We start from the raw sequence: 17,414 nt of genomic DNA, 5'->3' as shown, positions 1-17,414 counted from the left end.
AATGGTTGAAGTCAGCAACAATCTAACATTATGGGGGTAACAGTTTGAATCAAAGGAGAGTGTTGGAGTAAATCAAATACTAGTTGCATTAATTTATTAGGGAGTTTGTTTTCTTATTTGTTAGTTTAATTTGTTGTTAAGGGTATAGTGAGTGGAGAAATTGGTGGACTATTATCCCCACTTCTCTCTAGTTAGTTATTAGTCTCTTAGGAAGTCTAACCGTAGGTGTCTTGTATGCTTATATAATAGCAGGTATCTTGAATGTAAGTTAGATATGCAATTAGTGAGAAAAAAAAAAAAAATTTTAGTTTATTGCATCAGTTTCATACTCTTCCGCCGCTATGCCTTTTCATTTCCTTATTTTGTGTTTTTTTATAATTTACCAACAGTTATTGCATATTGGATTGTTAATTAGGAACCTCCTTTTGAACAAATCTACACTTATATTGACATCATAGATTCCATACCGTGTCTAATATTGGTAATTATATTGAATGAATAAAATACTTTAGTATTGTCATCTAACATCCTGTTTTTTTTTTTCTGAGAGTACATAAATACATACAATAAATATAAAGCTGAGACCTAGTCCTAAAAGAGTATTAAAATTGAAAAAAAAGAGCTTTTCTAAAAGAAATGGAAACTTGCAATAACTTGGATCATTGAAATTTTGGGGTTCAATTTTTCCCCTTTTGATTATTCAGTTTGATCCATGAGCATATTCCAAACTCTAAACAGGTTTGAAACCGTATTTCATAGCAGCCTTCCACACAACATCAATTCTATCGACATCAATGGCACCAACCTCGTGGTGTGTCCAACCTTCTAGAGAATGAACCACTCCACCAGCATGACAAGCATGAACAACTCCTCTGTCCATCGTGTACTGCAAGTATATGCATTTAATCCAAAAGTTAGAACAACTTATATCTAGATGATCTATGTATGTGAATTAATATGCAATTGTCAAACAAAACTATTCGATAACATATATTTTGGCGTATTGATAAATGATTAAATAATTATGGGTACAGATAACGGTCTATTTTTCAAACACCATGTGTAGGTAGGTTATGAGTCGACATAAAATAGAATATGCAAAACGATTGACTAGAGCCTATTATTCAGACCCTATCAATTGCCATCCTTACAATAATTGTGATAAGCCAGTCCAGAGGGATCTAAGGCTCTAAGCTGACGAAAGACCAAATCAAAGCAAATGATTTCCGGGCCTGACCTACCGGGTTGTCATCCGGAGCCATAGTAGGTGTAACAACATGCATGCATACGTAGAACTAGTATGTAACTTGTGGAATAAATGGTGCCTAATTACCTCACAACTGCCAAGACCCTGGACGTCTTGGGGTAGTTTCATGGCAGCAAGATCACCATATGTGCAATCTCTCCTAAAATGCAAGATTGGTGGAACCACAAATTGATGAAAATGGGCCCCGCGTGGTGCCCAACTTTGCTCTCTTGGTGTGATCCACTTTCCTACAATCCATGCCTGCAACAAGATACAAATATATTTTCAACTTATTTTATGGTCCTAACTTTGACGTGTGTAGACCTATGGTCCAAATAATTATGCATATTATAACAGGTACAATTATTCCGAATCCATTATAAATGTCTAGATTTCAATCATTGGATTAAAATATTATATTTTCATATGTTTATATATAACGTTCATATGAATAAATTTTCAGTTGAATGGAAAATAAATTCTATTTATATATAGTTCAATGTGGTTTTAATATAAAAATAGTTTTCGATGCAGACATCAGAATAGAAAAATATAGATAGTTCAGTACATAATGAAACATTCAAACCTAGATATGTATTGGTTATAATTATTGGGTTTGTAAAAATTTATAAGAAAATGAAGAGAAGAAAAGGAGGAGAAAAGTTATATTCATTCCACTTATAACGTATATAAGAAATTAAGAAGAATCTTATATAACTAAATAAAGTAACTACTTACTACAAATAGGAAAAAAATTTCCATGATCATATTTAGTGAGCGACCATATTAAGTATTAACTCACTAAGTGCACTAACACAAGAACTCTAATTTGAATTCTTGTGTTAGTGTACTTAGTAACTAACCATATTAGAGTTTATGTGTTAGTGTACTTAGTAACTAACCACCCACTAATTTGAATCAATATTCCAACAGATTTATGTATCGATAAGATATAATAGAAAAAAATAATATACAAGTTCTAAAACGGTATTAACTAAGTAATTTATCAAAGTCACGTGTCTAACAAGTGTAGTTGACGATTTCTAGTTATTGCTTAATATGTTTACTTTTATGTTTTTTATATGCAATTCTAAGTGCTAGATATATCATTTTTCTATAAATTATTAATCTATTATTTTGGTTCTTTATTATTTTTTGTTTGTAATTTATTACCTTGCAGTTCTTGGCTGCTTGGTACTTGGTCACTTGTACCAAGTATTTCTGGCAATCCACTGGAGCTTCTTTCTGAATTTTTTGAAACCTCTCAGTTGACAGAGTTAACATCTGCAATATTATTCCACAAACTAATTGTAAATACAACATAAAAGTAGTAAGAAACAAAGGTAAATTTTACTGCTATATAGTACTAGAATATCAATATATGAACTAATCCTGATCAACCACAATTCTTGCTATCGCTGTAACAAACCCTCAAAATTTTGAACTATATCCAGTGACACAAATTAAAGTTAAAGGTCTTAGGTCTACATGGTAGGTGAAAAGTGAATATGAATTTCAATGCACATGCAACAAAACCAAAATTATATGTCTCTATTGTCTTCATCATTGAGGACCAGCCAGCTAACGAGTTAACCAACAAATTAACCAACCTCCAATCCAATAAATGTTGGTTTGGTCCTCCCACTAGTACTCATAGGCCCCAAAGTTTAACACCAATGTTTCTTTGCCTTGTATATATGTCAATTAGGGCTAGAGAAAGTTGGTGTTCTTATCATGTTCGTTTCCATGTTAAGTATGAAACGAATTCTTGACACTAATGACTCAATCCATTTTTAAGCGTGTCGAGATTTTCAACACTAACCCACTTTTTTAGTGTCCGATTAGTGTAGTCTTATGCTGGTTTTTGGCACTTTAAATAAATATTCTATATAAAAATCCTAACTTTGTTGTTAAAGGGACTCAATCCATTTTTAAGCGTGTCGAGATTTTCAACACTAACCCACTTTTTTAGTGTCCGATTAGTGTAGTCTTATGCTGGTTTTTGGCACTTTAAATAAATATTCTATATAAAAATCCTAACTTTTGTTGTTAAAGGGACTCAATCCATTTTTAAGCGTGTCGAGATTTTCAACACTAACCCACTTTTTTAGTGTCCGATTAGTGTAGTCTTATGCTGGTTTTTGGCACTTTAAATAAATATTCTATATAAAAAATCCTAACTTTGTTGTTAAAGGGACTCAATCATGAATCATGTCATCTTAGTGTTGGAAATCTCAATGTTAACGTAACCCATCTAATAAGACGTGTCATATCGTGTTGTCCCGTTTGATTAAAGATGTTGGAAATCCTTGATATATATGAATCTTTTTTTTCGTATCTGGTTCATGTTGTATTATCAGCTGTATCCTAAAGACTTTTCAGCTTTCATCAACTAGATAGTTCAATTCATTTCGACCTCTTTAAGATGAAAAAAGATAAAGTTCGAACAAGTCAAAATAAATTAATTGACATTGTGGGTGGTCTCAAATTAACACAAAGTATAAAAAAACTTTATCTATAATGAATAACTTTCTTTTTTGGTTGTACGAAGTATTATCTAATAGGGTCTCGCAAAGTGCAGCATTCAATGAGTTGTACAATGCAACTGAGGACAATTTAGCCATGGATCTCATATCATGATTGCCCCAAGTAAAGCTTAACTAAATTTGCTTGGTCACATTGTACATATGTCTCACTTTCATTTGGATATTTTTGAGTAAGAAAGAAAAATAGTAGCTAGAGATCTAAAGTAGTACTCACCAAAACTCGCACATGTTTACGACTCAGATAAAGGGCAATGGCTCTTCCAAGCTTCGATGTTGCCCCAGTTAAGAACACTTCCTCGACATCATCTGGGATTTCATTAAGAATAACTGCAGCAGTCAATGTATTGCCATGAACAACTCGTACTCTTAGATTAGGATGCTTGTTAACAAACAATGTTCCTCCACCATTTAGCGCCTCATTCTGCAAATTATACAAATTTTCAATATCAGATTGAGAAAAGAAAATGAATAAATGAGGCAAAGAAGATGATAAATTTGATAGGACATAATATGGGGCTGGGCAACCCAGTACGGAAGAGGAGAGTTTGGTCCACATACAAAACTTTGGAGGTTCCATACTAAAACCAATTGGCAATAGTAGGAGTAGCTCCTCTAGCTTATATTGTGTTACTTTCTCTCATTTTTCTCCAATATGGGACAACTCACATGTGCACAACATACACGGGGTTCAATAGAAGATAATTAAAATAAACAGTTAACCAAATTAAATATTTCACTGATAAAAATTTGATATTAAAATTGACAAAAAAAAACCCAAAAAAGTACAGTTTCACACCTTGTTGAGGGCTGCTAGGCTAAGAACCTTGACACCCATTCTATCTGCCTTAAGTATAGCTTGCTCTATCTGCTTGTTGATCCCTTTTGTTGCAAATGGCAAGAAATACTGTCCAAGAGACAACAGAAAAACACAAAAACAAGTTTAGTACAACTATTTAAGTATACAATCTACGAAAACAGACAACATTTGTTCGACACTCATAATCAGGGGCGGAACATCACTGGGGCAGGTAAAGTCGCAGCCCCAGCCAACTATTGAATTTTTCTGAAATTTGAGGTTGTAAATGTAATTTTTTAAAATAAAATAGGTTAATTTTTATATTTGACCGCTTTTAAAAATACAAATTACTATATTTTTGGTTCCGCTCCCACTCAGAATACCAATGTAGTTCTAATAAAACTTGTTACGTTACACTTAGTTAATGTACGTGCATAATCTGAAAATTACTTTATATGTTGAGAATTGAGAGATGAAGGAAGTATATGTACCTGGAAACCAAACCTAGGGACGACCCAAGTATGGTGCAACTTGTTGCGGAGGTTGTAGAAGGACACCGAGAAGGGCTTGGCCCATGCCCACATCACGCACATCACTAAGAATGTAGGTAGCCAAACAGGCAAGAGGAACCACCGCATGGAGAAGGGATACGAGGCATATGCGCGGAACAAAAATGGGACATGCATTGCGGATGATATGTCAACTATATGTGCTAAGAACACAAACTCTGGCACCTTCACATTTTTCCCTGTATTTGTGACATCCATATGTTAATTCTTTTTGAACCAAGATGTGTTAAAAGCTTAAATTTTATATCTCCTAATTCCTTTTTGTATATATGTAAACTAACTTTTTGTATTGCAGGTGCTTTGACGAATATATGCTACAAAATTTGAAGAAATTGTTGATATATGACTTGAATTATCCAACGTTAGGGGTCTCGCTTTCCTAAAACTAATAAAAATTTGTTCCTCCTGTTGTGTGGACATAGCTACCACATCGTTGGTGAACCACGTTAAATTCTTGTGTTGATTATTCTTTAATTTCTTGTTTTTTTTTTTTTTTTTTTTTTGACTGGGAAATTAAGAAAGCCCAAGGGCTAACCCCTACCAAGGCTACTAGTCTTACCAACACATTGGCTGGTAAAGCATGCAAAAGCATGCTAAGGAAATACCCCAACATAATGATGGGGGTAAGGATCGAACCCCTGACCTCAGGTATTAGAGGGGAGTGTTCTACCACATGAGCTAACTCCTCATCCTTATTCTTTAATTTCTTGTTGTTTGCATTGAATTGGTTATAACAAAAAGAAATTTGATCAATTGGTTAAATATTCAAACAATTTCATCCTTCAAAGATGACAAACGAAAAGATTCTTTCTATCACAAATACTGAATTCATGTCATTATTTCAAAGTTAAATTTCATCAACTTTGATCATCTATTTTAATTTCACTAACATACAAGGACAAGAATTATCATCTGATATATTGCTAGAGTTGTCCTAATGTATTTTTCAAAAAAAAAAATTATAATTCTATTGATGTTCAATTATTAAAGATATATTGCTAGAGTTGTCCTGATGTATATTTTAAAAAAGAATAATGTATTATATAATTCTATTACTGTTCAATTATTAAAGATATTAATAGTAAAAAGGTTTTATGAAGCATAAATGAATTCAATATATTGAAACCGTGGGAATAATGATCATATATACTCCAGTTGTTTTCTCAATATTAACTCTTTTTAAAAAATAATTTTTTTCATAAAAATTTTTACTTATGTTTTTATCTTATTTGGAGTTTCATTTATTTCTTTCTCTAACCTGTCATGCGTGTTAGACTTTTCTTTTTATAAATCTTTACCCTTTTTTTATATTTTGTGACCAGAAAATGGTTAGCATTAATGTGAACATCTATATATGTTCAATTCCAAACCAAATAACCAATCACATGTTATCATATTTTCTTTCTTTATTGAAAGAACCAAGAGATCTCTACAATGATTAATAGGTAGGGTAATATCACTAATATGGTGACATGGTGGGACTGGCCTGGCGTGGCCTGGTGCACATTTTATGACTCCTTCAAGTATTGTACACATAAAATTTGCTTCATATATGAACCAAAGATATAATCTTTGCCCTTTTCAACACTCCTAACATAGCTATTAATGTGAGAAAACAGCTAAGGAGGAAGGTGACAAAGAACACATGAGAAGTGAATGCATTTTTCACATTATAAGAAAGATTTGGTCAGATAATATCTTATAAAAGTTCTCAATTGTTTCCTAACCTGAATTTAGACTTATTTGCTTCTGAATTTCCCAAGACTTGCCGTTGAGAGTATTGCCAAGTAGATCATAAATAGGCATAAATAGACAGAAGTTACAGTCTTTCTCTGTATGGTGTAAGCTGTGATATCTGCACAATCCAAATATACAACAAAATATTAACTAGTTTTCCATTTTGGTGCATACTACTATTTTCATAATGAAAGTTCTTTGTTAACTGACTGAAATAACTTAGCTGCCTATTTAGGATCAGCTAACTAAGGGTGATCTATATGACATAATCGTATTGTAACTAGGTTTTATTGAATCAATGCATGCCCTTATTACAGTCTACAGACACCTTTATAGCTAAATTAGCAATTATCTTTTGGAAAATTTGTCAAAATAAACCTTTTAAAGGTTCCATTTTGCGAAAAAAAAAACCTTATAAAGCATTCTTTGCAAAAACAAATCACAAACTTAATTTTCCTTGCAAGGAGAAACTTATTCCCATTTTTCGGTGTGTTTTTTCTCAATTCCGACGTTGACCCTTCTATCTTTCTTTAACCCTCAATTTCCAGTAACTGGAGCACCACCCCTATGCATCTCAAAAAGCACATCAGAAAATGGGAGTAGGTTTCATCTTCAAAAAAAAATTAAGTTTGTGGTTTTTTTCGCAAAGAATGTTTTAAAAGGTTTTTTCTCGTAAAATTGAACATCTAAAAGATTTTTTTGACAAATTTTCCTTATCTTTTCAACACAACTAATCAAAGTTTATCCTACCTATGAATTTCTAAGGTAACACGATGCATCTGTTCGGTTCAAATTTTCTGTAGTTTTTGTTGAATTGTAATGAGTAAACGAAACAGTTTCACACTAATTTAGTAAGAGACATTAAAAAGAAATTTAAATTTGGTAAGGGATGATCATAAAACAAACAAAAGATCTTTGCTTTACACTATAACTTCATTATCACTAATACTTCTGTTTCTCATAATATACAAAACTTGAATTTTGGACTCATCAACCAAAAGTTTGGCCATTGTCTTTAATTATGTACAAGCTAAGTAAAATTTATAAAAAGTTGATATTTTGAAAAAAAAAAATTGATTAATCCTCTCGATCACAATTAGAAAATTCTTAGTAGAAAATATGCTACATCATGTAATACTTACATATTTTGATGAGAAACTCATGAGTCATGATATTAGGGGTCGAGTTTTGGAATTTTAGAATTATTAATTTCTTATGTGAAAATTAGACGAATAAATATGTAAAATACCTTAATTAAGAGGCAAAATTTTCATCAAAAAATTATGGTGAATATGTAAAATATTAAATAGCAGTACTTAGTGAAGATATCTTAACTCAATTTCATTACTCGAATTAAAACGACATCTATTCAAATAAGCTTTATCATTTCAACCAATTACATTATAGTACATTCTTATAATAGACCATGGGAGAAAAGTAACACTACTACTAAATTCAAAATCAGGATTAAAAATATCTTGAAGATAGCACATTCTGTTAGGATTTAAACTTTAGGTCTCATTATGTATAATTTGTGTGTCATTTATTTTTATTGATTGATTAAAAAGTGTGTTAATATTTAACTATGATGTGGCAGACAATAATAATAGTAATAGTAACAACAACCAGTACAATGAAAATAGTGATATAGCAAAAGTGGGATAGAATATATTAATTTCAACTTTATACGTTACCAAGTCTAGAAATTTATTCAAATTAAAATAACATATTCTTCAATTGATACTTATCCTAAAAATGCAATTCGTTTTGCCCTTACTCTGCCTCTAATTAAATAGGACCTACTACACGCAAATTTGGCATGGTTTCCGGGGTTTTGTTATCATGCACTAAACTAGTGGCAACACTTTATTATTACATGAACCTACGGAAGTTAGATCACATTCTTTTTTTTTCTTATTTATAATTTTTTTCTGAAAATAAATGACAGGATAAGAGACATATAAGTAATCGTTAGCCATCACATACCTTACCTAACTTTCATCATCACTTCATCAATTACTCTCCTTTTCCAAAAAAAAAAAACAACAGGACAACTTACTTTGAAGTTATATCTCCATATTACAACTCGTACTTCCTCTATTCTAAAGATATTTTTCACTTATTAATATCGTTATTTTGTTGACTTCTTAATTTAGTAAAGGTATTTTTCACACTGTTAGTATTATCACTTACACTTCTTAAGCATTGGGAAAAGCTAACATTCAAAAATAAATTTTTAAAAAAGATGTCAATAAGTGTTTAGATAATATGTAGGAATTAAAAAGGTATTAGCTCCTGCTCCCTTTATTTTAAAGAGAATGCATAATTAATTAGTGGCAAAAATTGCCTCAACATCCTGAATTATAGTGCGGGTGCACCAAACAGCCTCAAATACGACCTATAACCAGAACACCCAAAATTATGGACCTGGGTTCAGTCCATATCATAAATGAGGTTGGTGATCGAAATTCTCACCAGCTATAAGTCAAGTGCTAGATATTGGGCAGCCATAGCAGCGTTTTCCTTGATTGTGGTTGAACTTCTAAATAGTTTGGACTAGTGCAAGCAATCGATGTCGACAATAGATACACCCTACCATTACCTAAATTGCTATTTGAATTCTTTTTAAAACTTGAAGATGAAGCTGAGCTCATTGTTGTTATGCGTATTTCACTTTTTCATAGTTTAGGTTTCATTTGGGAAGAAAGAGGGAATTTGCGAAAGTAAGAGGAAATTTGGGGAAGAAAGTTTAATTGTTTAGTTGAGGAAGGAGAAAATGAAGGCACACGCCTTTTTTTGTTTGAGTAAAAAGGTTAGGGGGAAAAGAAGAAAATAAGAAAGGGGTGGGAATCCGATGAGAATTGTAGGTACCCTGACCTCATGTATGGTACGGAAGTACAATCCGTACTTTGGAGTATTCTGGCTATAAACCGTAGTTGGGAGTGATGTACCCGTGCTATAGTTTAGGATATTGAGGCTAATTTTGCCCTAATTAATTCATTGAAAGAAATAGAGAAAAGAGAGAAACTTACGTAGGAGTGTAAAGAAGGTATTTAAGGAAAGGCAAAACTTCAAAAATTTGATGTGCGAAAATTTCAGTATTGCAGTGACCCAAACATCTTAGGAAATCAAACGCCAAAACGTGAATATAAATCAAGCTTATTGAGCCACATCCAAGCAAAGCAGCTCCCACCATCGGAATCGCCATGATAGTCAATAATAGGATATGCTCTAAAAAAGTTGCATTCCCGGCTGCAAAAATTCACAAACAAGAAAAAAATTACCATACTTTACACGCCAAAAAAAAATGTACTTGAATCTTGACAACATATAATACTAGTATACATACTTCTATTTTTGGACCAAGTTAAGTTTTGCCTAGTGGTAAGGAAAGAACCTTCTAATCTAGGTTGGGGGTTCAATCTCCACTAGGAACTGTTTGGAAAAGGTCGTTTTCCCCTTACCACCCCACACTCTCAAAGAGTCAAAGTGTTTGCTAGTAGACATCGAGTTAACTTGCTAGATGTTTTAGCCTGGCAGAATACTTCATCTCATCATGGCTATAGGTCCTGAAAAACTATATTCCTATTTTTGGAAAGTACAAATTATTGACTTGAAGCATATAGGAGACAAATTTTGATTAACTTAAAAATTAAGATAACACTAGATTAGAAAAAATTATTATTTTTAACTAAAGTTACTAAACTACTCCCTCAAGAGTCTTGAATTTATGAAATAGCCCCTATTTAATTACATATAAATTACAAAAGAAAAAAGCTTTTAAAAAATATAGAGAGAACTTATAAACAATTCTCAATTAGAAAGTAGAGGAAGCAATTACTATAAATCACTTTTTTTCTTTGTTGACGGGATATACCATAAATCATTTCTGATGTTACATGAACCACTCAATTTAGTAGAAGATCACCAACTAAACAGATTCATAGATTAGATTTGTCTTTTCTTTTGAGGTGAAAATTGAATTAGGTCTAATGAAATTCTTTAACGTTGTTGCATCAATCGTTTTCAACATTTTATAAAAAATCTTTCTCAAAATCATCAATTTGGCAATCGTTGAACTTGGACAAGTGTCACTTTACTATCATGATTTGACCAACCATAACTGATTAAGCAACAATAAACAAATTATTTACAAAAACAACATTAACTGCAAAGCTTACCTGTAAAAGGCTGAGGTACAGGAGATAAATGATGCAGTGAATGGTAAGACGTGAAGAGTTTTGGTTGGGTATGGAGAAGCCTGTGAATCCCATAATACAACGGCTCTGAAACCACCATGTGAAGTAACAAAGCTACAATTAATCCCCTTGTGTCCCACACCAATTTCCAATTGGTGAAGGATGGGAACATATACAACATTAAGCTTCCAACAAGTGCTTGGAGGATCATAAAATTATCCCTATGATCAATTTAAACAATATGGAATTGATAAGTTTCATATGATTTTAAAAAAATTAGGTAAAAATAGTCCAAGGAATACAATTAATAGTAATTAGAAAATAGAGTATATAAAAAAAAACATACCAGTTCCACTCATGGTCGACTTGCTTAAAATCAACCCCTTGTTGGTTAATCCGACGCTCAAGACTTAGGAAGTGCATGTTGCAATAGGTATGCCATAGTTGATGAACAAGGTATCTAAGAGAACATAACAAAAGAATATGGAAGCTCCAAGTATTTCTTATTGCTTCTCCCGTCCACCATAATTGTGCTACGTGTGCAACAAATGGTCCATATAGCAAATACTACAACGAAAATTTGAAAGTTAGGTCTTCACAATATCGTTTCTTAAATCATATCATTTCTTTGATGAACTAAAATTTACTATTTTGATAGACGAAAACACTAACTACTAAATTTATGTTATATTCCTTATATATCAACAAAAATAAAGTAAAACTAAATAATCAACAGTATAACAATAATAGCGAACGGTCTCTTAAAGTGTATGCAGAAATTTAAAAAAAGGGGAGAGGAGTAGAGATTATAGTTACCTTATGAGAGCCCAAGTTCTCCCATGGCCAATTCACAAAAGGGGCACTCATCCTTTTTCCACCCTTTTGAGTTTGATGTTCCAACTAAACTTTCTAACCTCTTAAATTAACCCAAAAAAGAATGATATACCAAAAATCTTTCTCTTTTTGTGAGTATGTTTCCAACAAGAAAGGAAGGTAAGAAAAAGAAAATACAAAAAGTGAGACCACAAGGCAAGCTTTGTGATTTGTGAATGAAAACTAATAATAATAACAAGATGAGAATTTCTTTTTGCAAAATGATCTTTCTCTATAAGAAGAAAGGTGTTAAATGATAAAATGTATGTGATACTCAGATCTGATGAAAGACTAATACCCAGAAACAAGTTTTTATAAAGGGTTTCAAGAAAGAAACCTTAGCTTTGCCTAAATTAAATGCGTTAGATAGTACGATGGAATACAGTTAAGAAGAAATATGTCTCAATCAACTGGGTTTTTGTTGGTTGGAAATGAGATGCAATATAATCTTGCCTCTTTATCTTCTTTGCTTTTTTAATTTCTTGAAGAAAAAAGATTTGTTTGGTAAATAAAGAGATTTTTTAAGAAGGAAGATCAATGCAAGCATGTAACAAAATAAAAGTCAAAACTTTCAACTAAAAATTCAATAATTGTGTACTTAAAGTGATGTTTTACGGAAGAGGAGATGGGCTAAAGCAAAGAGGTAATGCCCCCATTAATTGCACTTGCTAAAGATAAATTCAAGCGGAGATGAATGATGCTGATGGTGTGAAGACGTCTTTTTGTACGTGTTATTTTGATGTACTTGATATATATATGGCAAAACTTCGACATACGTCGACTGTAATTATGAGTTTAACTCGAAGTTTTGGTTTATGGTGTTTTGAGGTAATATCAAAACAAACAAAAGAGTAAGATATACGTGCACGGATTTTTGAGGAGGGGTTTTTGCTTGAGGATCATATGTTTGCATTTCTTGGCTTAGAAGATACTAGAGAGATTACAAGAGGTGAAATTAATATCTATTGAAGAATTGATTTGGTTATATTTGGAGGAAAAGTAGCTGGGTTTGTGGACAACACTAATTAAGTGACGAATTTGTTCATTATTAATTAAAACTTATTATGATGACATTAATAAGCTTATATTTTTTTATAGTGTCAATTATCAATAGACTTGGGTGAACATGCATCTATGTGACGTATACAATATATTTGTGCTTTATGCATCCGCGACATATTCTTTAGCATATGCACGACATATATGGAGAGTATGTCGTGCATATGCTAGCACCTGCCACACAAGCCATTTTTTATGGAACTTGGTGGAGCATGTGTTAGGGATGACAATGAGTTGGGTCTGATGTGGGTCTAGCAAAATCAAGACACAGACCCGGATTTTTTGAAGTGGACCAAGACTCGCCACATACCCACTGGGTCTAAAACATTATATTTTTATCTAGCACACATTTTTTTTCAACCAAAACATGGCATTCAACCACTGTAACCCTCCTAGTTGATATGGGAACTCCTAAATACCTAAAAGGCAATTCGATGTTCCTAATTCCAGACACATCTTTCACTCTTTAAATATATGTTGGTCAGCACCAGCATAATAATGAAACTCAGACTTCACTTCATTAACTCTCAGAAGAATCAGAGAAAAGTATTAATGCTTGAAGCATAAGATAAGTTGAAGGAAAGTCACCTTTACAACGGAGAATCACATCATGTGCAAACATTAGGTGATTCAGTTCAATAGCATGACATCTAGGATGAAAACTGAATATAGGAACCTCTAAAAGCATCTTCGTGACTCTAGACATATACTCCATACATAAGACTAATAAGAGAAGAGAAATGGGGTCACCTTGTCTTGACCCTCTTTTAGCTTGAAAAAACCATGTAGACTACCGTTGATCATAAGTGAGAAATTTGGAGTACTCACACATGCTATAATTAAATGAGTAAAATGAGGAGGAAAGTGAAGAGCTTCAAGCATCTCTTAAAAGAAATCTCAATCAATTGTGTCATACGCTTTCTTCATGTCTAGTTTTATTAAGAGACTATGTTTTGAATTCTTTCTACCATGATGCCTCGCTAGATCTTGATAAACCATGCATGATATTATGACAATGAACCTCTCATGGACAAAAGCCCCCTGCTTTCTAGCAATCAAACTAGGCATCAAGACCTCCTTCATCTTATTATACAAGACATTACAACATGCTATAGGTATGTACTCCATAAACAACTAGGACACCGCACCTTAGTCACCATATTCAATATGTGTTTGGATCCTCTAGAGTTGTAAAATAACTCTACAAAGTAGAGTTTGAGCAATATCAACCATCAGATAAAAAATCAATAGCTCATATATTCTCTTTTCAAAATTCCCCCTATTTTATCTCATCAAAATCCACCCCTAAATCTTTTTCTTCCACCAATAAGAGCCCTTGATTTTAAAATGTATGGCTCAGATACAACTCCACCTTGTAGAGTTTTCCTAAAACTCTAGAGGATCCGGACTCATTCAATATAGTACCATTTACCTCCTTTAACAGCTTCCTAAAATTTAGGTAATTCAAGATGGCATTTGTGATCTCATTACCAATGATTGCCCGAGTATCTGTAAATAGCCCCCACATTTATCAGGCCCTAGAGCCTTTTCATCAAAAATGGATTAATTGCAATTTTCACCTCTTCGGCCGTATAACATGTACTTAACATATATCAACTTGTTCAGAACCCAAAACAGGACCTTTAATTTTACTGTAATACTACTCTTCACAGGAACTCTACTAGGCAATGTGGACCCTAGCAAGTCCTTATAATAGCACAAAAATGCCTCACTAACAGTCCGGGGCTCATCTTGCCGACCACCATCCTATCATAAATTGCATTTATAGTATTTTGGATTCTCCTAGCCTTGATAGACTGGTAATATGACTGAGAATTCTCATCTTGTTGTGCATGTACATGTTATGGTTTATGCACATGTTATGTTTTGATGATGAAAATTAATATAATATGTTATAGCATGAAAGTATGTAACAGTTGCAACAGATGCATGAAGAAAGAAATTGATAAACGAAGACTTTGAAGAAAAGAAGAATCAAGAATGAAGTTCGAGTTTATAATTTCTTAGAATAGTAACTTTAGATTAAAATGTAATATGCTTAGAAATATGCAATGTGCTAAATATAGAAGTATAAAGTTAATATAATTATTATCTTCTTTGAGTTAAGAAAGTAAATAATTATATTAAAATTATATTTTTATAAAAAGGAAATAAGTTTTCAAAATCAGAAATCAAAAGGATTAGGAAAACGAGTTTTTAAAGAAAAAGATTTTCTAAAAAATTGGTGTATAAAGATTTTAATAAAAACAAGTTTTATAAAAGATTTTGATAAAAACGTGTATTGAAAAGATTTTGATAAAAACAAGTTTTGAAAAAGATTTTATAAAAACCGTGTTTTTATATAAAAACGAGTTTTTGAAAAAGATTTTGATAAAAATCGTTTTGGATAAAAACCGTGTTTTTAATAAAAAGATTTTTATAAAACAGAGTTTTATTAGAACATGTTTTCTGATTTTCTAAAAAGGATTTGGAAAAATAATTTTTAGATATAAACAGACTTTGAGTTGAAAAAGAAAATCTATATGGAAAACCTATCTTTGTTGTTTAAAAGATAAAGATAGAAAAAGATAAAGTTTTATCCCTTAAATCAAGGATTAAAAGATAAAGATATTTTTAAGTGATTTTCGTCCTAAACAAGTCTTATAAAAGGGAATCAGAATTCACTTTTAAATCTCACGTTTTAGAGAGATAAATCGAGTCTAATTAAAAGCTGAAAACTATTTCCTTGGCACTGAGCATAGCACTGAGCGGTTAGGTTTAAGTTACTATTTCACAATTGTAATTGTCCTCTATTTGCTTGACTAAGAAGCACATCTTTGAGGATCGTTCTTTTCTGTAACTTTTATATTATAGAGAGTGTCAACACTTAGAATTAAGTGTTGGGGGTCACTACTAGGGTTAGTAGTGAGGGGAATCGTATTGTATCAAGAGTTTGATATTTTAGGATTCAAAGAAATAAAAGAGTTTTTGTTTCTTGTGGACGTAGATCTCAGAGGTGAGATTGAACCACGTTATATCTTGTGTCAAATATATAATTCTTTTAAGTTTATTATTCGCAAAAACGTAAATTAGCGATTTTCGAGTGTTTGGCTCAGAGCCTGGCACTGAGCCATAAAAGATTTTTGCGAAAAACGATTAGATTTCATCACTCAATTCAACCCCCCCTTCTTGAGTGTTCCCTTGAGTTCCAACAAGTGGTATCAGAGCAGGCTATTCTCGTAAGACTCACATCTAGAGAATAGAAACCATGAACACACAAGATGACTTTCGTGACAAGTATTCCAGGTGTCCAATTTTCAACGGGAAAGATTAGGATGGTGGAAGACTAGGATGAGGATCTACATTCAAGGTTCTGACTTTCAATGCTGGAGAATCATAAAGACTGGACCTCTTCCTATTCAAACAAAGATGATGAAGGAAACTGATCGACAAGGAGGAAGATGAGTACAATTCTGTTGACTATGAAAGGCCGAAAAGAATTTCAAAGCTATGAGTATTCTCCAATCTGGAATTGGACCTGATGAATATTCAAGAATCTCGGCGTGCACCACTGCTAAGGAAATTTGGGACACATTGGAATTGGCCCATGAAGGTACAAACGAGGTAAAACAGTCTAGGATAGATTTACTAGTCCATGAATATGAATTGTTCACAATGAATAAGGACGAATCTATTAAATATATGTTTACCAGATTCACACTAATAACTAATGAACTAAGATCCTTAGGAAAAATCTATTCTTCTGAAGATTTACTTAGAAAAGTGTTAAGAAGTTTGACTAATAAATGGCTTTCCAAAATCACTGCTATTCAAGAGGCTAAAGATCTAACAAAACTCTCACTAGAACAACTAATTGGTTCTTTAATGACCCATGAACTTGTTTTAGATCCTAAATCAAATGAACCAAAGAATAAAGGGTTGGCCTTAAAAACTGAAGTAGAAACGGATGATAGTGAAAGTGATGAAGAAGTAGCGTCTCTAACTAGAAAGTTTCAAAATTTTTAAAAGAGAACAGGAGCAACAACTTCAGGAGAAGTGGAAACTTCAAAGGTAAAGGCACTACTTCTAACCCTAAGAAAAGTGCTACTAACTCTGGTTGTTTCAAGTGTGGTGAGTTCGATCACAGGATTAAAGAATGTCCTTTGTGGATTGAAAGAAGCCTAAGGAAAACAAGAGAACAGTCGAAGAAAGAGTACAAGAAAGCTATGATTGCGGCAGTCTAGGGAGACTCGGATTCTGACGAGGATCAGTGTCAGGCTCAGAGCCACGAAGCAAAATTATGTCTGAATGCTATACAGACAAATCTGAAGATGGCACTGAGCCATGACGACTCGGATCTATGCTTGATGGCTAAAAGTTCGAACCCTC

At 32.6% G+C, this 17,414-nt stretch overlaps 1 protein-coding gene across 1 annotated transcript; it reads right to left on the bottom strand.

Annotated features, from left to right (window-relative positions):
• Positions 1 to 467: 467 nt before the first annotated feature.
• Positions 468 to 12,469, bottom strand: LOC104901781 (very-long-chain aldehyde decarbonylase CER3). Its single transcript, XM_010689394.4, has 11 exons — positions 11,910 to 12,469; positions 11,440 to 11,660; positions 11,076 to 11,314; positions 9,927 to 10,146; positions 6,885 to 7,012; positions 5,080 to 5,336; positions 4,589 to 4,696; positions 4,007 to 4,213; positions 2,420 to 2,530; positions 1,334 to 1,507; positions 468 to 886 (listed from the first exon to the last, which is right to left on the bottom strand). The coding sequence occupies exons 1-11, from the start codon at positions 11,958 to 11,960 to the stop codon at positions 731 to 733; spliced, it is 1,872 nt and encodes a 623-aa protein (XP_010687696.2). The 5' UTR covers positions 11,961 to 12,469; the 3' UTR covers positions 468 to 730.
• Between the last annotated feature and the right edge of the window lie 4,945 nt (positions 12,470 to 17,414).

The sequence above is a fragment of the Beta vulgaris genome, chromosome 8, assembly GCF_026745355.1.
Source record: "Beta vulgaris subsp. vulgaris cultivar EL10 chromosome 8, EL10.2, whole genome shotgun sequence".
NCBI lineage: Eukaryota > Viridiplantae > Streptophyta > Magnoliopsida > Caryophyllales > Amaranthaceae > Beta > Beta vulgaris.
This window is presented reverse-complemented; position numbering and strand designations above follow the sequence as displayed.